This window comes from Diachasmimorpha longicaudata, chromosome 10, assembly GCF_034640455.1.
Source record: "Diachasmimorpha longicaudata isolate KC_UGA_2023 chromosome 10, iyDiaLong2, whole genome shotgun sequence".
Lineage (NCBI taxonomy): Eukaryota > Metazoa > Arthropoda > Insecta > Hymenoptera > Braconidae > Diachasmimorpha > Diachasmimorpha longicaudata.
The window spans coordinates 7,666,197-7,688,479 of NC_087234.1; the positions used below are offsets into that span (position 1 = coordinate 7,666,197).

The following is a 22,283-nucleotide window of genomic DNA, read 5'->3' on the forward strand; positions in this document are numbered from 1 at the left end:
TACTACCTCTTACCCTCCGCCTCCAGTCATCTCTTTCTGCCGTCGCAAGGGAGTAGTACGGTATGGTGGGGACACCACTACACTCACATGTTTTTCTCACCGACGTGCGACTGGGTATTCCAGGCCCCTGATTCGTCCAACTTCAACCCATAATAACTTGAAGAAGGTGCATCTGATCAAAAAGTCGCTCAGGACTTTTCGATCCAGAATTTCACCCCCAACTTAAGTTTAAAGTTTGGACGTGCAATTCTGGGACACCCTGTATATATATACACACAATCATAACTTGTTTTTAACAAAGCTAATTGGAGATAACTCCCCAAGTCAAGACTAAATTTAGCTGCACTATTAATTCCAAATAGGATCGTTTGAACGTTATTCCAAAATTATTCATCCTGAAATGTTCTAAACTTTTAAGCTAAACTTCATTCTAGTCATTAATTTCTCTGTATCCTCCCTCCCATCATAATTAAGAAGCTATAAACTTGTCTCATGCTACGATCGTGCATTCTACCATCAGCCGACTCCGAGTATCTTCTCTATTCCAACCTCTCCATATTTTTTTTTATCCTCTCCAGGAGATGCCGGCATTTTTTTGTGGGTAGAAAAATATGTTCGTTATCCAGAAAAAGTAGTCTGGTGGTTTTCGGTGAGGGGCGAGTGCACACAGCGATTACGGGTGAATATAACGTCTCGTTACGTGGAGCAGACCGGTCCTCGGCTTATAATTTGTACTGCAATTCCATCTCGCGAGGGTTCCGGCCTCATGAGCAGCAGTCTTTTGGGCGAAATGCGCTCGGCAAATAATAAAAAAAGAAAAAAAGAGAGAAAACAAACAGAGAAGGAAGTGAAGTGGCAGTGTGGGTGGAGGGACGAAGAATAGGAACTGAGGGAGAGGGGGACAGGGGTTTGTGGGATACCCAGAACGTCAGTCGTGGTATAACCCAAGCTGGTAACCGTTTTGCTCTCCACGCCAGATGCTCTCGCGGAAGAAGCGGAACAGAGAGGTAAATGAGTTTTTATTTATAGCTGAGGGCTCGCGTGGAATTATCTGCTTATCATCCGTCCAAGCTAACCCCCCCCCCCCCCTTAGCTATATTGTATAATACCCTAGTGGTGGGCTTGGTTTGTTGGTGTAGACTTTGCCGTTTAATTATAACTAATTCTCATGCAAACGTCTTTACATTTAGCCGAGTTAAAACTCAACGATTTCGAAATATATTTCAATTTTTCATTTAACACGCCAGTATAATGTGTCAATAAACGAATAGAACTGAGTCACCTAACAAGGAGACAAATTAATTAGGTATCGGGGAATGAAATCATCGTCAAAAGGCTTTTCTACGTCGAATGTCTCAATTAAGAGATTGTACTAGTATGAAATGTCCCACTAACCCCGTCGACACTGACGACGCTTGACTGGCCGGCCTCTTCCGGTCTTCTAATGGGTAGGTGGAGCCACTGGCTGGTCGAGCGGGCGTCATACAACGAGAGGAAAAAAAAGAAAAAAATAACACTGGAGTGTCGTCAGGGTCTACTACCCACATCAGTAATTTTCATTGCGTCACCGCGCACATGAAAAAGCCCCGACATCAGTGTAGATTTCACACAGAATGCCAAACGAAAGGAAAAACCAAAAAGCAATGGAGAAGCATTTAAACTTAGTTTAAATGAATGGCAAGAATTACCGAGGAGTACTTCCCATTACCGAAACTGTTCAGATTTGCCGACCGAAAAGTTTTCTCTTTAGACCAGATCTGCAAAAACGAATGGTCGGTAGAAGAGGGTTAAAAAAAAATTGCCAACGTATCGTTGAGGGAGAGGGGTTGGGGTGAAAGAAAAAAAAATTGAGTGAGGTACGTAATCAGGCAGCTCCCGAAGACACGATCTAACGGGTGAGATTGCAAATTAACGAGAAAGGGACGAGAAAGGAGAAGAAATGAAGGGGAAACCGGGGAGAGTTAAAGAGTCGTGTGAGAGCTGGGACGGTCCATTATCGCGTGGGATGACTTTGGGGGGATACAAATTTTAAATTGTACCTGACCGGATTGTCTCTGTCTCTTTTACCCAGCAGGCCAAACCCACAGGTTTTGCAAATCACTTGAAATATAATATGCAGGAGAGAGCCATCAGTGAGACAGGCCAAGCTCCGTATCGGAGAAAGGGATGAGAGTGAGAAAGAATGAGAGAGTGTCCTACTGGGCTGATAGCATGAGGCAAGTGTGTTTCGGTGTGCGGGAGAGAAGCTTAAAAAGTAATTACCGCTGAAGAGCGCCGGCTGGTTAAAAATTGGCGTACATAAAAAGTTTTCTAATTTCAGAAGCCAAGGACTAGGGCTCGAGGAAGAGAGTCCACGAACTTGTTTTCTCTCTCGGAGCCACTCGAGCGTGGATTCTACACGTTGAGGTACATCAACAGGCCATGACTGAGGGAGGAAGAGAGTTTGGAAAGGCTTCATTCAACAATGCAAAACATAAACGAGGTAAAAAAAAAGCAAAATGTCAATTCGACTGATGGATAGCAATATCTAAATGAGGAGAAAAGTTTTATTGCCCCACTTGCCTACTGTGCCATCAACATTCCACATTCTATGAGAGTTGAAATTTCATAGTTGACTTCGCATTTTCTATGACTAATAAAACACAAGTTGCTGAAGACCACATAATAATGGGGGGAATAACTGAAAATGAATCCGAAAAAAATGTAATATTTCGGAAAAATCAGACAATGACCGAAAGAATGCAATTTTCTCACATAAAAAAAAATTGATCCCCCTGAATGTGTCAGTTTGTAACAAGTCTAGCTATAAACGCCAGTTTTTCATCGCGACTGAACAAAAATTGTCTGATGTAGAAGGGGATGAGTGTGAAAAGGGAGAAAAATAAAGTGATACATGATGGGTTTGAAGGGAAGGGTACGATGTACCACAATTATGAGATCCAGAGGGAAAGGGTTTAAAAACTCTTGGCTCTTCTTCTTTTATCCCTCTTCTTTTTCAACTTGCCGTGAAAAATTCACGGCAGGCTGAATCCGGCGCGTCATTAAGCACGTTGTTTCATAATTCAAGGGACTCAACTGAACAACATACGCACACGTTCAACTACTCTTCCCCTCCCTCCACCCCCTTCATTCAGTTCTTGTTCTGTGGGCTTTTTTTCCCCGGCATCATTATCATGGCTCTTTCTGTCACTTCCTTTCAAAATCTTCGCTAAATGGTGATCCAAAAGGGTGGATTTGAATGCATACAGCTTCGGCAAACGGATCAACGACGTCATTTATTCATTGATTGTCCACGGTTTAACCATTTCAATGTGAGAGATGAAATTTCATTAAATCAGGGACATTCAACCTGATGCATCTCAATTATCGAATATTTTTGACATTAATCAATAGCAATGATGATTCATGGACAGTTGTCATCGATTAATTTAGATGAATGTGGACATATTCGTAATGAAACTTGGCTAGATACGTCAGGGGTCACTAGACATCGGGGGCGATACGAGCTAGTATATTACGAAGGAGTTTGGCTCATCAGAAAGTCGTTAGCGTATCCAAGATCCCCTAACCGTTGGTCTATAACGACTGTCCTTGCATTCAAGTCATCAAGATTCAGAGGACACAGCACTGCAGATGGATTCGGCAGTTTGTCTTGAAATTTGTGAAGTCTTCCAAGTCCTCAAGTTTGTCATCATTATAAATAATGATATTGAAGATTGCATCGTCACGCTACGACAGTTTTTGAAGATATTCTCGGGAGTACAGAACATATTGACAAAGACAATTGTAAAAGTTATTGAATAGCCACTTGTGACAAGCAATGAATAACTCTGAGGGGAATTTTACAGCGGTGATTAATGAATTCTCGCGATCCGTTTCACAAGACATTCGCATTTACTTCCTCAACAATGGTTACTTCACGTATACGCGTTAATGCACGGGAGTACAGCTGCTAAATCATAAAATGTAAAAGCATCCTGTCAAGTGCTCTAACGAAGTGCAAACAATGAACGAAAATTTAATTCCAAGAGATATCAACATAACGAATGAGTCACAATTGATGATGGAGATGACGTGAAGTTGGTAAGACGAACTAAATTCGAACGCAACATTTCAAGTTAAGACATTGGATTTAAAAAAGCGATAATTTTGGAATTACTATCCGAGTTGTCCACTGAAGATCAAATGACAGACATCAGCAGTGAATAGATTCGTCTATCCAAACAGAGTAACCAGCGCGCTGTATTTATCCAACCGTCATAATCTGGTATGTAAGTACCGAGAGATTCGTCTGTGTGCCTTTGGAGACTATCATCGACGACCATAATACCCCAGCACCATAATCCCCGCTCGAGTTGAACCGTCACGTACGTAGAACGTTAAACTGAATATCACGCGTAAAACGCAAGATATAAAAGCCAAAGATATAAATTACGTACAACGATTGTAGCACACTCTAGACACCGACTCTGACTTTTATGTCATCATGTCTAATGATTCTCAGATGCTGAATTTTGCTCATCATCACCCCAATTCTTTCCTTTCCAATCGTCAATATTTACGTCAACACATTTACATTGTAAATGCTCCCTCTAACGACATGAAATAAGAATTTCACAGAATTCAAATGAAAAGAAAGCCTTTTTTTTTTCACCATTAAATTCCATTGCCATTGAAGACTTCTACGGGGAGAAGTGCTCTCACAGCGATTTGGAAAACAGGTAGACTACAAAAGAAGGAAGGCGTGGGTATCTGGAAGGTGGTGGATAACCGAGAGATAGTAAAGTTGTAGGTGGTTGATTTTAATTTCACGGGGCACGAGCCTTCGGTTACGCTTCGTACACAATCCACCTGAGCACTGGTGGCTGGAGTTATATAGCCATACACCAACCCCCTAGAACCATCACAAGTATTACTGCCAGCTAAAATCCCGCGGGCTCTTCCTCCACGTGTTATGCAATAAATGCCAGTGATAAACGGCACAATTTTGCCCGCATAATTCGTCCTAAATTAAACCGTTATATCAGAATGCTTCTTGGAAATGAAATTATAACGTCAGAGCTTTTGATGGGCAAGGGAAGAGAGATTTTCATAAGGTTATGGTGACGAAGGATCAATTTTAATGCAAGCTGTCTCGGAGCTTTTTGAGGGCGAGGGAATTCGTGAGTGACTACTGCTCCGAGAGGGAAAGGAGGCAGTGGTGATCGATGGTATACGGCGTTCAACCGTAGCTAAATAATTAGCTGTCTCGGTACTGTACCTCGCAAACGTTTGTAGTGACTGTACCGTGGTAATAACTGATGCAGGGGTGATCACGAGAGCTGACTGTGGCATTTTGCCCCCGACTTGTCACATACTTTCTCTATTATGTGACCGTACTTGGGAGTGGAAATTTTCGCGAGTTGGTTCGGACAATAGTCCAAGATCCGAATGACGCGGAAATGATGGAGATGGATTTAAAATATATGCCAAGACAATAAAATCCTCAGAGGTTATTGATGAAAGATCCCTTTTAAAAGATTTTCGAATGCCCAAACTCACATGACTCTTAGTGAACATGAAAGTTGAAGTTTAATAGAATATTTTCTTTGCTGACTGAATAAACCAAACTCATTGCTACAATTAAGTTACCGTGAACTTTGAATCATCAACTGAATAAACATAATGTACCAAAGAAATGACGCATCAAAACGTAAAGCGAGTTAGTAACAAGTTGTGAAAATACATTTCGCAGATTTCCTAAAAGAATTTTCGTTAGAATTAGCGAAGGAGGCAGTAAAAGGGAGAAAGGAGCGGTGGATACTAACGAGTTGCCTTTTCGAAGGGGGAGAAAGAGACAGAACAGCGATATTCATCGTGCGAAATGCTTCGTCGTCTCAGTGGGGGGAAAAGAAAAGGGCGTTATACGAGCCCCGACGTTCACCGGCCATTTGCTTTAACGGCCATGCCCGAATATTCTTCGACAGTGGTTCCCCCTCACATCCTCCATTCCTGAATTTTCTTCAGCAAGAAGAACCCCAGAAAGAATCAGAAAAGGGGGAGAAAAAAAATACCGGACGTCATTGGGAGCTTATGTAAGGAGGGCCTTGCTTCACCAGCTTAAATTTTTCGTCTATAATAGTTGAAGAAACAGTCACTGTTGCACACAAGTTGGAACTATTCTCCGATCATAGAGAAAACTACCCTACGGCGGATTACCCTTTTTCTGATTTTCCAGCCATTTTTCTTCCTCTCGCACCTCTTCCATGAGCTGAATCTTTACCGAAAATACATTTCCCATTGACGATATATTTTCCACTGCGCGCATTCCGGTTTTTCTCAACTTTTTTCCAAGGACGAAGAGAGTCTTCGTTAGGATTCCTTATCTCCATTTCTCTTTTCAAGCTTTTTCACCAAAGAACTATCGAAGATCAACAGTAATTCCTCACCGTTACCAGTAAATCCTTATCCCAGCAAAACAGTCTCCATCCACGTGATTTTTTCAGCGACTTTGAAACGGGTTCGCTGTGAGATACCGCTGAGTTCGTTGTACGTTTTCTGGTGTCTCTTCCTTGTTCTCTTACTGTCACTCCTGTCTCTCTTACCCAAAAACCTCAGTCCACCACTTGCCTCGAATCTTCTTATCCGTCTGAGTTTATTGTATGGGTTCTTATAAAAAAAAAAAAATTGTGCATCGGTCAGGGAGACGGGGCCACGAGATTGTACTACAAGGAGGATGAAAAAGAGAAGGATAAAATGATAAAAAAAAAAAAAGGAGTATGGGAGAGAGCTGTGGGAGGAGAATCGCTGGTGGATGAGGAGAGTTGAGAGGATAAGAACGAGGGGGAGAAAGTGAGTCTGTGAGAACTGAAACCAGTCTCGACGAGTAGGATCCTGTGCTTCGCTGGTACTCCTTCGAATCCCTTCCCCGATGTCCTGAGCTCGACAGTTTTCTTTGTGCCCAGTTTTACTGGCCACGAACGTTTATAACGGGTGATCTCACTCCAAGGCTTTAACATTGCAAATCATCGCAATTCACTCTTGAAAGCTGCAAAAACTATGGTTTTCAAGATCTCTTAATGGAAAACACTAGACAAAAATGTCCCATATCAGCGAAATTCGAGAAAACGTCCAGCCGATAACGGATCAAGGATTGAGGATTAAATTAATTAATGCCCATCAATATCCATTTTTACCTAGTGGAATTTTGTAATTATATTTTGGAGATTGATTAAAATTTTTTTGTTCCCTTTACCACATTCACTCGTCGATATTCCTTCAAAGGTCTTTGATATTTTTTTTGTCAGGCTTCTCCCTCGATATACGGTTGCCGTGAAAAAGGGTAAAAAAAATTTAAAGCCCGCCAACACTCGAACGATGGTGGGGATAGAAACACACAATATTGTGGATCAATAAACCTCAATAAAGTCAATTTCTGTCGTTGCGAGCATCTGAATACGGAAAATTTTGTATTCTATCGGTTAGGCGATGCCGCCTGGGCGAAATTCGTGCCCTGAATACAGATTGAGGATATTTTATATTGTATCGAGATGTGGATACTGCACCTCCACTGTGTCTCTCTACATCCTCCATCGTGCGTGTATGAAACTTACAGCGAGTGTATGTACAGAGATGATACAAGAGTGTGTAAATTTTTTCAACTATCATTCAACCCACACCTCCGTTTCTTTTCTACTTATCTTCTTTATTTTATGTACGATGTACACAGAGAAAAGAGTTGGAGATAAATTGCTAAACAAATCAACTACTCCTAGAGTAAAATATATTTCTAGGGCTTTTTTGGCGGATATCGGGACAAAAATGGCAAGACGAATGATGATTTTTTCCCTTCCTTTCAAACAAAACGAATCATTACATTATCTCAAACCTGTCTCCTCTGGATTACGGAAACTTTACAAATAATTGAATCATTCCGAAAGCTCCCTGACTCATTTCCCATGGAGCCGCATGTGCACAAGGGCTATTCAACCAGCGATATAAATCGACGATTCCTCTTCTCCTTCATGGCTACACTTGAATGGTTATAGTGGTTCACCAAGCCAACATTATCCAATGCAAAGCGACACCATCGACCAAAGTAACAAGGATACACTGAGCAGATCCTGATATCCCGATAAACTGGCATTTTTCAACTCTCCGCAAAAGGCTGAATTCATCCTGAGGACATTTGGCTATCTCACCGCATTAGAGGGCCACGGTTAGGCTGGATAAACCGGCACCGAGGCATCTGGCCTTGTCTTTCCGTCCCGGAAGGACCAAAGGACATCCCCAAGACGACAATAAACCGTGGGTGCAACAGAGACAGCAAAATGTCATCAGAGATGTCGGGCTCTTTTATGAAATTTCTATATTAGAACGTAAATCAGGGACCAACCCGGAAGGTCCTGGATGACACTATCACCAGCTTGGAAGCATCTCATTGAGATTACGACATTGGAGAGAGAGAGAGGGGAAAAAAATTCATCGTTGGGTGGGGGGAAACGCACGAACGGAAGAACATTCAAAGTGCCATTCACAGAGGGAGAATATTCCAACCGAATTGAGTGGAAATTGGCCCAGGGGAGGGGATGAATCATTCGTTCGTAAAAAGCGGAAGTTGTATACACAACCCCGGGGGGAACACGCCTTAGTTGTAATGCATGAGTGTTTCCTATTGGTGGACAAGAAACCCGGGTAGAGGAAACACGACGGCCCACTTGCTGGGAGACTCAAGGGCGAGGTCGTGAGCTTTTGAGAATAATAAAAATGAAAAAAAAAATCAAAAAAAATGAAAAGAAAAGGGGCGAGAGAAGGCGACTCACGTGAGAAAGGCGTTGCGTCACATAACGCAGGGGGAAGGCATGTTGAGAGAAGAAAAAAAAACAGGAGAAAGAAATGGAGCACTGATGAAAGAAGGAGGGGGAGTTGGAGAAGGAGAAGTCGAAAGGCGGAGGCAGTATGACAGAGAGAAATGGTAGTAATAGCGACTAACGCAGCGGGCCTCGGTACCCGGCAATTTTCGATGGGATCGCGTGGCAAATATTCTCTCCCCTTCCGTCTCTCAATATTCTTCATTCCTCCGATAATCCCCCGAAAGAGAAAATTTTTTCGTAATGACTTTATCGGGATGAACATTGCCAATGGTGCGATTAAATTTCATTATAAAATGCAACATAAAATGCTGAGTCTCTCATATAATTTCCCACGGACAAAGAAAATTTGAGGGTGACGGAGAGGAGGAAAAAAAGAGGTCCTGGGCAATTTGCATTTCTCATCAGGTCTAATAATCCTATTTGAGATGATATCTCAGGCAGTATTATACCTCTTACCCAAACTTTCACTGCTCCTTGGCTTCTCCCATCGCTTATTCTTCTTTCATTCTTTTTTTTTTGCCTCTTCCTTTTGACTGAGGGTCCTCTATCAATTTATTTTTCTCTCTTCGGAGCGGTGGACCGCGTAACGAGCAACGTAAATCAATCGTCGGTGCTCTGGCATTGCGGGCCCTCCCTCCCTCTGAGGTCGTAGATTCCTCGGGCGTCGTCTGATGCTCAGACTCCTGTGATTCCAAGAACTAACCTCACATCCTCCATCTCATCCTTGCCCTCCGCTCCTCATCACCGAACAAGAGAAAAAAAAGTAGGGACGATCGAAATGGGTTTCGAAGGAGAGCGAGAGAGAAAAATCCAAAAGCCAATGGGAGTGGGACCGTTACTCGGTCATAAAAACGGCGAATAACGAAAATCAAGTCTCCGTTACGACTTCCCTTCTTCTTTGAGGTTCATACGTTCACTATTTCGAAGAGTAGGTGGCATAGTTTTTCGATCGGGTTGAAAAAAAAAATTCATCTACTGGGATTGTCATCGATATCAATTTGAATGCTGTGATATTTACAATAGAAATAGACCCTTGAAAAAGAGGTCAATTCTAAAAAAGGAAGACTCAATAAACTCGCGTACATTTGTATTCAGCTCGTGCAATGATAGAAAAGGTGGCCAATAGTAGAAAGGTCTCGGGGAAGAATGCCTATGGGTAGACTGGATCGCGAAAATTGGAGAGGACGCTTCAGCTGGCCAAGAACGCGCACGAACCAAGTCCTGGAAACGCGATTTAATCGTATAACTTCCGGTACACCACCCACAAATCGAATCAATCGGTTCTCAGGGAGCCACTGAATGGAAAGGAGACAGTGGAGGGGGGCAATACAATTCAAGCGATCCACGAGGATGAACTATGAAACAGTGTAGCTATTGATTTTCAAATGAACGAAAAACCCCTCGATTCATGTTAATTCCGGAGAATCAGTGGGAGTTGATAGACCAACGGAAATGTCTTGGTTTATTGAAGGACCAGACCGGTTGCGAATAGCGCATTCATTAACTTTTTATAAAATATTATTTGGTCCTTCTTTACTTTGTTGGGGGGATTTGGGACACTGGGCCTAATTTTTCAGACAAGAAATTCGTTTCAGTCCCTTAACAAATGTTCTACCATATTGTGGGTGATTTTTCTTCCGACTTGTCACATAGATTAGCCCTCTGATATCATAAATTCAATAATAAAGTCATTCATCATTCTAGATTTTAATCCAGACAATAAAATGTCTTCGAGACAGTCGAGGGTTGAAGGGTTTTGTGTGACAATTAATTCCGTTTGAACACGTGCTGTTACGATGGTGAAGGGATAAGCTGTCTCCCTATACGTGACTCCAAACTCTTATCGATGATCTTCATTAAATATACTTTGTATTCCCTCCCCCTCGCCATTTCCACCCACAGCTCGAGTGAAAGAGTTTGAACTTCAGAATGTTGAAACGAAAAAATCAGGGAGTATTCTAAAATAGGGAGGATGAATTGATGACGGTGAAAAGTATAAAATATTACCAATCCTTTTACGAAGACGTGAGGTACACCACGCGAGTTATCGTTGGGATGATCGTTTATATACCTCGTATACGGAAGGAAGTTGATTTATTGCCGGCGCGTCGAAGTAAACAAGGTTAGTAACGAGGCGCGGTAATCCGTTGCCTCGTTAAGAGGCCCCTGTGCCCACATTTTACCACTTCGATTAATCGATTCGCCCTGAAAACCTCCTCAAGTTGCATCATACAACCCTTCCTTGGAGCCCATTGAGACTATCCACCCTCTCACCTACAATATTCACCAATTTCTCGGGTAATTGAAACACTAGTATAGGACTTTATCACGCAAATCAACTTGATCTTTCATCGATAGCCGGCACGAGGACGAGGACGACAAATTTTCAATTTCCAAAAAATTACGAAAATAAATGATTTAATTTCTCATGGACAATTCTGAAGAATTGAAATAGTTTGCTTTCATATTGATCTCATCACGGAGTAGCCTCTTTCGCTTAGACTAACGAAACATTTCCAACGCCTTTACCATTGCTCACCACTGGCACCAAGCTCAGTGCCAATCCCACCCCCTAATCTACATTTTCTGGTCGAGTGATCCCCCACCAGAGGATGGAAACTAAAACTGCTGGCGCGATAAAGTCAAGCATTGTTAAAGAGTTTCGCATTTGGTCTGACTTACACCCTTGAAGAGCGTGAATAATGCAAGCGATTACCGGACTGGCGAAAGCGAGTGAGGCTACGGTAACATAAACATGGAAGGGCCCTCACCCTCAGCCGATTCGTCGCCCAATGCGTTTGAGTCAACGATGCTTTTAGCCAACACAAAGCTAAAACTCAGATAGGCTTAACTCTGTACCGAGGAAACGGCGATACTGGTGATTCGCTTCCGCAGGGTTGGTGTTGTCGCGATAGGCTAAACACACTGCCGGGTGCCATTCAAGAAAATGCGTCTGAAAGAGGGGTTCGCAGCACTAGTCTCTTATCATTATCACTCCGAAGATTGCAGTGGGAATAATTTCAACAACACGAGAAAAACTAGTGGGCAAAATTAAGGCATTTTTATCGCCTCCTAAATATTTAAGTTTTTTTTTCGCGTTTTTTAATCTTACCGTTGAATGGATCATCCAATTTTGAAGAAAGCTTTATTAGCAAATATTTAATGAATTCTTTGAATGCATTTTTTGCAGTTTCCAATGAAGAATGCTTGACGTGACTAACTGAATATCGTCAAAGCCAGGACCCAATAATTTCTAGTTTCAAAAATTTTACTTTTACCATTAACATTCAAACTTCTTAATACAATGATTGACTGCAATCCTAATGTACCACCCTCTCGCCCTAAATATTCGTACTTTCCCTATGAATCACTTCCTCCACATGCTAATGGAGGTTAACATCCCTGAGGGCATAAACCCCAATTAAATTCTGCTTCAATGCTTTTTGGCGTTGCGTCCGTGGAAATGGAAACCGAATAGCGATACAGCGTGTTCAAACAGCTTTGATGGGTGTCGGGACAGAGGCAAGGTGTTAGCCGTGATATAATAAAAACGAAAAGAAAGGAAAAAGTTGTTTGAGTGAAAAGTAAAGTGCGGGGTTGCCAAGAGAGTGAAAAAAAGAGAAAGATCGTGGAAAGTGGTGTGCCACGATAAAGGTGAAAATCGTTGGAGAGATTGGTCTCACTTGGTGCGAGTATAACCAAAGGCAAGTAGACGAAAGAGGAGGGAAAAAGAAAGAGATATAGCCTCGGCTTCAAAATTGTCCTCCATTGAGCGACAACAACGGACACAGAGAGAGGGCCAAACTCTCGTTGTACATATATATACAACTAGTGGTGATGGGCAAAAAAACCTCATGGTTCGTTTTCACCCCGATCGGATTTTCCGATAAGCAAGGCGAGAATAACGCCAAGTGGCTTTCTACTAAAATGGTTATTTTCGCGTGAAACACGCATTGGCCTCACACCACGCACACGCGATGCTATTCTCGACGGAGAGAAAAGAAGAATATAGAAAGCAAAGTCAATCCGATAGAAGGACGCTTAACTGCGTGAGAGGAAATGGAGTGATTGTGAGGTACGTGTTGATAGCTGAATCACTGACTCCATAACCTTCTGAATATCATAGGGAGATTTTTGTCACTTAAATGAAGAAGAGGATAACTCCGGTAACGACATGATACCCGATTTAGTTGATACATATGTGCTCGTTGGCTTCCTTACAGACGCCTCCAAGTCGTTTCGAAGCATATGTGAAATTGAATGGAATGGCCCTTTTCCGCAGTCGTCTCCACCGTGAAAAGCCAAACTGAATACGACGCTGTGTCTTTTAGCCAAGTGATGTACAGGTCATGAAAGAGAAGAGAGAAACAAAAAAAAAAAAAAAGAAAAGAAAAACAGAACAAACACTGGAGAAAAAGAAATGGGTGAGCAAAAGAGTGTGAAATACCACTCGTGTAGAGGTGAAACAGCAAACACGTTGTGCCAACTGAAAAGAAAACGTCGTTGGTGGATGGTTGATGGCCTCCAACACTCGTTTTGCGACATGTGTCGAGCCTCATGGGGCTAACATAACCGCTCTCATATTCAAGTGCTCCCACTCATACTCCTCCCCTACGGTATCCACCCATTTTTTCACCCCTCTCGACATCTATCCCCCTGCGCTCCGCGTCTATTCACCGCATGATTATGCTTTTCACAGTTTCAGAAGTTATTCCAGGACAGGCCAGTGGTGGTGAAGTGGCCTCATGGCCTGCGAGTATTACCGCAATTAGACCGATGAAGCGTTAGTGACTCTTGGGTTATCCAGTTGTGCAAATATCTTGAATATTTAACCCACATTGAACTCCACTGAGTCCACTTGTCTTTAATTTCGCTTGTATTCATAGCCTTGATGGGGGAGGGGAAAAAAGGCAATGCACAGAAGAAGAAGGAAGAATATGCAGTCAACCCATTTAAAGTGGAGAAATGTTAACGGTGTACTATTGGAAATGCAAGGATGCTCGATTTTCTCGATGGCAAAGACATATCCTCCTGGTACTGTCAGCTAGAGCATTGCCCGTCGCAAGCAGAATCCCGGTGAATGGCTTCCAGGGACTTTGAATTTGTAAGTGAAGAGGGTAGACCTCTCCCCCACGACTCGGGGATATTCGCAGATTATTGGAGAAAGTAGAAATTGTCGACGAGCGTCAGACGCAGCTCAGTTTGTCTCATTTGTTGAAACATTTAGTTCATTCAACGAATAAGTAAGAACGAGGTGTACTAATATCCAAGTCAGCTGTGCAAAACTCCAACGGGTGATGGTAAATTATTCAAGTCAACAGTGATGCTTGCAATCAGCCAGGGGTAGTTGGGTAATGGCTTGTTAAGAGAACGAGAGGAGATATCGTGCAACTGGTAAATCACATGGTCCAGTTGTCACACCCTTCGAGAAACTGCTTCCACTGCGATTTGATTGCAATTTGCCCTAGAATTTGATTGCGTTGGTATTTGTCTTTGAGATGAAACGACTAGTGGAAATGGATGATTATCATCATGATGTTGAATGAGAGGAGAACAACTAAAAGATTTTCCATTATTATATCTTCATCTAACAAGATATGCCACAGCAGGATCCATATGTTGATCATAAAATATGAGTACAGAAGCCACAATTAGCTGTTGGAGCAGACTACTCTGACCATAATTTGGACGAATAGGTTAAAATGATACGCCAAGGAGAACTCATCTGGACGAGCAGGATAGCTGAAGATAATGACGTTGTTGTACATTGTCAAAGGAAAGGGACAAGCTGGGAGCGAGCGGTTATGGTCCACCTAATGACTATTCTTGTGTGCTCACGGGGTACGATATGAGCCACAGGATTTTAGACGGTGGAGGGAATGCACGCAGTGGCATGTGTGTTGGTGCTGTTATATGGCTGGGGAGGGTTGAAGTAAACGAGAGTACGGATCCACTGAGGAACAATGCCTTATCGAGCAACATTGTTTGCGGCAGGTTGGACGAATAGAAGCGAATGTTTGCTGAATTCGAGGTAAACTCAAGAGCTAATGCCAGTACATATCGTATGGTTGTACTGTCTATGGAAATGTTGAAAAAAAAAAAAAGTTCGGAAGGATTGAACTGTCCAATCAAATTTTCCCCAAATAATCATGAATAAGGGAGAAAAAGAAACTTATTCAACTTCGCGTGTTTCTCAGTTGGTATTCGCTGAATCCTTCACATAGTCTGATGAAAACGCCCGAGGTATTCGAAAACTAGCTTCAGGAAATTGATTTGAACGACACGACGGCGAATATATTTGTCAGAGGCCGATAAATGTCTCGGGATAAATGAACAATTTAGCCATCTCTGAGATAGCCATGGGGTTGGTCAATATAGACTGGTGATTCACCCGTGGGGGAAGACATTTTATCAGAAGGAGTGAGCGATCTACTGGACGGCGTTGAATACTCTCAATCTTGTCCCTGATATGATGGATCGGCTTTATGGTGGCCTTCGGGGCAGTTTACAGGATGATGGTCCCTGGTCTACTGGCCATTCATTCTTCTTCAAAATGTCTTGCGATTTTCGTATATATAGCCACACACATTACAAGCTCGAAAGCAGGCTTTATATCCAAGAGGAACAGAAGGATTAGCTCGAATACCTGTTTGAATGGTTAACTTGACAGAGTTCCATCTGCTGACACGTTGCGCTCAATCGATCGAATCTTAATCCAGAAATATCGAGGATGGATCGCCTCGGATATAATCCGCTTCATCTTGCTTGACTGCCTCAGTTATCCCCCGGTATATAGAAGATCGATTCACCAGGATACGTGGATGCAAGTCTACCGTCTCGTTTTAATTCTGCTCAGGGATCGCATTACTTTTCCGACGGGTTTGCGTGGTGTCTCAGCAAACTCGTCCGGGGGAGGGGAACAGCAGCCGCAGACGACATCGCCTTGAGGGTCTATCGGCAAGCGATGACGATCCACCAGGCATGCTGCTACGCTACTGTATAAACCCAGTTTCACCGAGGGAGTTGAAGATGGGGTGGAGGTTGGAAGCGGTGTGGGAACGCGATTCCCTCTTACTCAAAGTGCTAATGAGTGTCGCCTCGTAAGCCAATTAATACCCCCAGTTCGTACACCACCACCACCACCGCCCTGGGTTGGGTCGAGTGAGACCTGGCAGTGTGCGACGGACTCGAGAGGCTACATGACCGGAATACCCCGCGGATTTGGTATGCTGGCCACGCCTGACCGCCTCCCCTCCCCCTCCTCCTTTCCCACCCACACTATCGCACACCTCCACCCATATCTAGATACATACAGTGACAACCCCCTGAGGCAGTGCTGGCAATCTCTTGGTCGTCAAGGACTCCCTGCCACCTCGTTGAGTTAACTCGTTGGGTGCATGAAGCATCCCCAACCTTTTTCAGCCAACTAAAGAAGTGAGAGAGAAAGAGAGAGACGGAAGACACCAGGGTTTTCTCCGTCAACCTTTTCATACTCCTCCGAGCGTTTCGCGGCCAGAGCTCTTTGGATACTCAAGCGCTTGAGTGTACCTCGAGTACTCGCGGGGTGTTACTTCTTACTTGAAGGCACCGAGGACTTATGACGCGTACGTGAGGGAATTGCTGAGAGCCAAGAAACGTGGACAATGACGTTCAACTACCAAGCGTTTTACCATGAGACCCCCTCCCTTTTCACTGAATTTTCCTAATGTCTCATCTCAGTCTTGCTCACCAACTAGTCGAGCTTTTGGGTTTTCATTTTATTTTTCAGGTTCAACCCTCTCCTCTTCATCTCTAAACCACGACACCAGTTTCACCGGCAAATTGAAGTTTCCCACGACAAATTGTTCGGGGCAGTCTCCGTTGAACGAGAAACTTTCCAATCGTAACCCCACCCCAACGTTTTCAGTAGAAGGATGAAGAAATGGATTGAGGGGGATAAAGGAGATGGTACCGACTTGACTACGTGGCTGGAAAAATCTATTCCAATCAACTGACGGCACACATACGGGCCCGGAGATGAGTAGCACTTGGCGCGTGCAATACAGCGAAAATTGACGAGAAAAAGGAATTTGAGGTGAACTCGTGAATTTAATCGCATTTGGACGAGAACAGATTGAACGTCCACTGGATCTTAGAAATCTCCCGCGGATGTGAAGGGACAAAAAATCACTATCAGTCGTCTCTTTTTTTTTTTCTTTTCAATTTAGGTGTTTCTGTGTACTCTGTCACAGAGAAATAAAAAAAACTAATACGAATGAGTTGCAATAGACTTTGACAATAAAATTACGTGCTCAGTTCCTCGCTACAACGACCAATATTACCTCGGTGATGTGGAAATAATGGCCTTTGAGAGCACACCCAATTGTTATTTCCAGCAGTTGTTATCAAGACAGAGCATCTGCACATAGACAAGAGAATCTACGTATATATGTTGGGAAATCTTTCGATTCTCTCGGAAAACATCTAGAGCATTACAGATTGACGAGTATGGAATGTACGAGCTGGGGATTTGAGGTGGCAGGCCCAGAGGCTGAAGAAGAATTCTCATTCGGGTAGTGCAGCCACGTAGTCGCCGTTTGTCGATAGTACCGCTATAATTTCTTATTGCTATCCAACGTCTAGCTCAACCCTAACTCCAACTAGTTCACCATGTCCTTCGTTTCTTCTTTTACTCTTCAGTTACTTGCCTTCCACTTCTGCTTTCATTTCTCGCTTCTTCTCCCTACTCTCTCGACTACCTCAAATGTTTGAAACGCCCACGTACCCGGCACATCACGTCCAAGTGCTGTTTCCCACCAAAAGCCCTCGTGTACTATACAAACTCTTTCTCAAGTCATTTTCAAAGAGTTAGGACGCTACGGGGCTTATGGTTTCTGGGCAAAGGGTCAAAAATCGTTAAATCTGGCACAAATCGAACAATCGACCTCGACCCCCATATATTTTTTCTCCGCCAAGACCCTTTGGTAACCCAAACCCAAGGACCCTTCGGCGTTTGTGATCACCGTCCGAAAGAACTTAATCTACCATACTACCGAGTCGTTCACGTTTTTCTTCCTTCTCTACACATCAAACTTTATACATCTCGGGGGACGTAAAACGCGGGAGTCAATTGGATACTGTGTACGCGTTGGGAACACCAACGAGCTGCTAATAATCGGGGAACTGTTTTATATATATATATTAATTGACCAATCGGTATTCTCTTTCGTTGGAACATAAATTTTTTCGAAACTCACCATTTGATGGAGTTCTGTGACAAGGGTTTAATAGCACTTTGATTTGAAGCATGCAACTCACCTGAAACAGAAAATTCAACAAGTCATTAATACACTGTGTGAAGAGAACCTCTTAGGTATTATTTAAATTTGGGAGGCAATGACTAAAGACTAAGCTTTCCTTACTCTATCCATATACTTTTCAGGGTTATTAACTTGAATGCAAACCTACGAGTGGAAGGATATTACTGAATAGCTTCTGTAGATTTCACCTTTGATCTCGAAAAAATTGGGCAAAACTTTATGAATACAACTTGGCAGCAGTAACATCCGACCGGTGGTTGAGTTCAAGCAACCAAGCCAAAGCAAATACATTAACCGGGGCGGTACCTGACTGGTCCAAGAACTCAACGATATTTATGTTTGATCAGCTGCCACCGGGGATTCGCGTAGTAACAGCAAAACTAGTGCCAAAAAACATCGACCATATCCCTCGCAATTTCAGTTGTCCTTATCCAATAATTCCAACTCATTTTCGAATGACTACAATTCTTAGGTCCTGTGCACTTAAAGATGAGTAAGAAAACCAACTAACAACAAATCTTGGTACTTGAGAGGCCACGAAATTGGATCCTCCCACGGGAAACCAGCTCATCACGCCAGTAGAAATGCGATACTCTTCGTTAACGCGGCCATTACAAAATCACCGAGCGTTGAATTTGCCCTCCCGTGCAATACATATTTCCTACCTTCCGTTGTTTATCTCCCTGAAGGGTTTTGTGTTTTATCTTCACGCATATGGACGAACACGAGAGAAATAAAATCAGATGAAATTGATTATTCTTTTTTTTTCTCCACTGGTTACCGTACTCTCTATCTCCCTGTTTTCACGTTCATTTCCTCGCTTGACGCCCAGGAAATACCCATTATTCGATTGAACGACATGGCAATACGTTTTCACATAGCTGTTGAATCACTTCACAATATTTTACACACCATAGGAGTTTATGGTACAGGTAATTTCGATGATCAAGTAGTGTCCCATTTGTATTGGCCTCTAGTGGTTTATGGAGATAAAATGCTGGGTGAATAACTTGGAACATTACGGATGAAGTGTGATCTTACGGTTGTACCTCAATAAGCCCTTCTACGTCCTTACAAAAATAAGAACATACTTGACCGAATAGATAAATTTCAAGAATAAACGAGGACCAACGCATGCAACATTGATATATCTATATAATTCACGTTAACCCTGAAATATATAATTTGTTAATATATTCCCTCAAAAGCATTTGAAGAATATGTGGGTGTCCGTTGAATGTATCGGCACCGTAGGTGTCGGATGATACAGCACTAATGGTATACCATCGAAGTGCATGCACAACACCTACAGACCTCTCCCATTACAATTTGCAATTACACTGCATCCCCTTCCCCCTTCACCCTCTCGTAGCCAAATGGATTGCCCCCGTTCTGTAGCGCATTGGGGGGCTGGCTCACGCGCGATTCCACGGTAGTAGAAGTTCACGGTACGAGGGAGAGATCGCGGAATGGGATTACAACGGTCGAGATTTATCGGAGTGACGAAATGGATGTGACCGGGGATCAGTCTCACACCCGAGTACTCACTCATACCCCTGGATAATGCCAGCCAATGGAGTTCTTAAAACTGAAGCTTTGACGGAAAGCCATTTGAATGCATCAAGCATAGCTTACTCAGTGACTTACGACCTTTAGACTCTTCATGTGAAGTATGATGATTAAACTAAGGTGTCTTGGGTATGGGAAAATGAAAGTAATGAATTTAGCAAATGAAAGGAGAGCAGTGTATTCATAGAATTGAAAGCAATATGAAGATTGAGAGAAATTGTCTGCAGAACAAGAGAACTAAAATCACCTGAAAATACTCTGTTGGCATTAACGGAAACAATAGCTCTGGAATAGCCACATGGAATAAATGAAAGTATGAATTTTTCAAAGTACGACCTTTTCGCCTCTTGATATGAGGTGTGATAGTCAACTAAGATATGCTTGTATATGTGAATACTTGGAGCAGACTCTTGGTGGGTCTTCACGGGAAGCTTGTAGCTGTTGGATTGGCTGGTGCATTGACTGGGGTCAAATTAGATTAGCACGAATTAGTGGTTACCATATTCCATGACGATGGTTAGATTTCAATGTAAGTAGCCAAAGCGCATGTGCCACTGTTGGTAGTTACACTCTGAAACATTGATTGTGAGGTACGAGACGACGTGGAAAGTTTGAGAAACTCGGAATAATTCAGCGTTCATTGGATTCAAGCAAATGAGTAGATGGTTTAGTCTAATCCTTTGGTCAATTCACTTTGCTAAATGGTCATCTAATTCTATCCTTAATCAATTTCTGTAAAGGATCAGGTGATTTTTTTTTTAATCCTCGACTAAAGCAACTTTTATCAATTTTCTTCAACTTTTCCGACATTTAAATGATTCCATCATCTCAGTTGGTTTCCTTCCTCTACAAATCTTTGAATTATTCCAGAATTGTTTGCCGTCCTATATCAAGAAATGAAGTCACACCTCGGGTTACAGTCAAAGTTTGGCACTCACTTATAATACATTCGAGTGTTCAATCGAGTGTTTACACTTGAAGGAGGAACACATTTGCCTTTCATAAGTTTAAATTATCAGACACTTCGTGGACTTGACACGGATCAACGTCTGTCGCATTACCATATTACGTAATAGCCATTTTTGGAGTGATAAGATGTGTACATAGACCTATCTAAGTGATATCGCACTCTGGCTCTTCGTTTTCCTTTAGCATCATCATTTTCAACCATTAACCAAATAATTTTTGAAATTCATGAGTGCAATAGTCGTTCTACATCAATCATTCTAGAGGGGAGTTTCCCTAATGGGGGGATGTGAATATGGAAAAATCACGATGAAGTGGGATTATCACGAACCGATTTATTTTCAGGGAGGAAAATTCAATCAAACGCTTGATCAACTCGTGGAACCAAAAAAGAATGAAGGGTGAATTTTTTACATTACATCACACATTGTTTCGATTATAAACCGCTAAATCCCTGAAACTTTTAGTATTAATGAACCTCCGGCGCCTATTCCACGCGGGATTTGAATAAATTATTTCACAAGCTGTGATGGACGTAGAGAAAGTTGCGAAATTCATTCGACAGTGAGATTTGACATTCTGAAGTACAGATATTTGAACCTGAATGCAAAAATTGGGGGTAAACAAACCTCAAGGAAAAACTGTTCAAATTGAGGAACAGGAATGTGAGCAGTAGTTCCTAAATTCAAATATTGGCCACATCTTCCGAAGCGTTCCTCCAATCAAATATTTACTCGGAAAGTCCTTCCACCTAGTTTTTAAGAAGAAATGATAAATCATAATCATTTGCCACTCGATATAAAATCTCATAGCATTAACTTGGCGCAAGAGATGCAGTTTAATCCAGTTGCCTCGGTGACACGTAAAATCATGGAACCGAGCGAGATGTAATAGTCGTTTTGGTGCCGTATATTGGAAAGTGAATTAAATGAGGGAGTGTGAAGCAAAACCCGGGGAGCACTGTTGTACAGTAGAAGTGGTATGGGGCAACTGCAATTTGCGTAATTGAGCCGTGAATTATTTACATTGTCGGATGTGTCATACTTGGGCGAACAGTAATAACTAATAAGTTAACCAGTGAGGCTGCGTGCGAAAATTGGAGGGTCACGGTTATCCTCCCCCCCCCCCTCCCTACTCATGAGTTGACATTCAGAGATCGTAAAAACAGGAGAGGGCGTGACGAATAGTCAATCAAGTTTTAAATTACTCAACTTAAGTGATTTTTTCATCGAAGCTAATTCCCATAGACGAGCAGGTGTAGATATGATACAGACATTACCAGCAACTTATGTTGAAAATATGTCATGTTAATTAGGATGAAGACGAAACACAAGGACTCTGTCCACGGAAACTTCATCGAGTAGTTAAACATCTCCATTGACTCCGAATCAATCCACACCCCTCAGGCCGAAATCACATGTAATCCTATCCAAAGTCAAAGCGCTCAAGCCGAAAAGGGGTGACTCATCCTTTGAGAGCATTTAGCATACTACTTAACGTAATTACGCGACATCCAGCATTGGCGAATTTCCTCCAAACAGACTTCCGACATTGTCAACTAGATATTCACAAACCCGAGGCACGTTTCCCAACATCA

The 22,283-nt window shown here is 42.5% G+C and overlaps 1 protein-coding gene across 21 annotated transcripts in view; it reads right to left on the reverse strand.

The window, feature by feature from the left end:
* Window positions 1-22,283, reverse strand: part of Mbl (muscleblind) — a 147,189-nt gene that overhangs the window by 97,541 nt on the left and 27,365 nt on the right. Inside the window, exon 4 of one of the 21 annotated variants that reach the window (XM_064129367.1) lies at window positions 281-18,149. The exons of the other annotated variants lie outside the window; for them this stretch is intronic. Coding sequence (XP_063985437.1) covers window positions 18,033-18,149 — 117 coding nt within the window. The 3' untranslated portion in view covers window positions 281-18,032. Of the gene's footprint in view, window positions 1-280; window positions 18,150-22,283 lie in introns of those variants that run through there. 21 annotated transcript variants of the gene reach the window in all.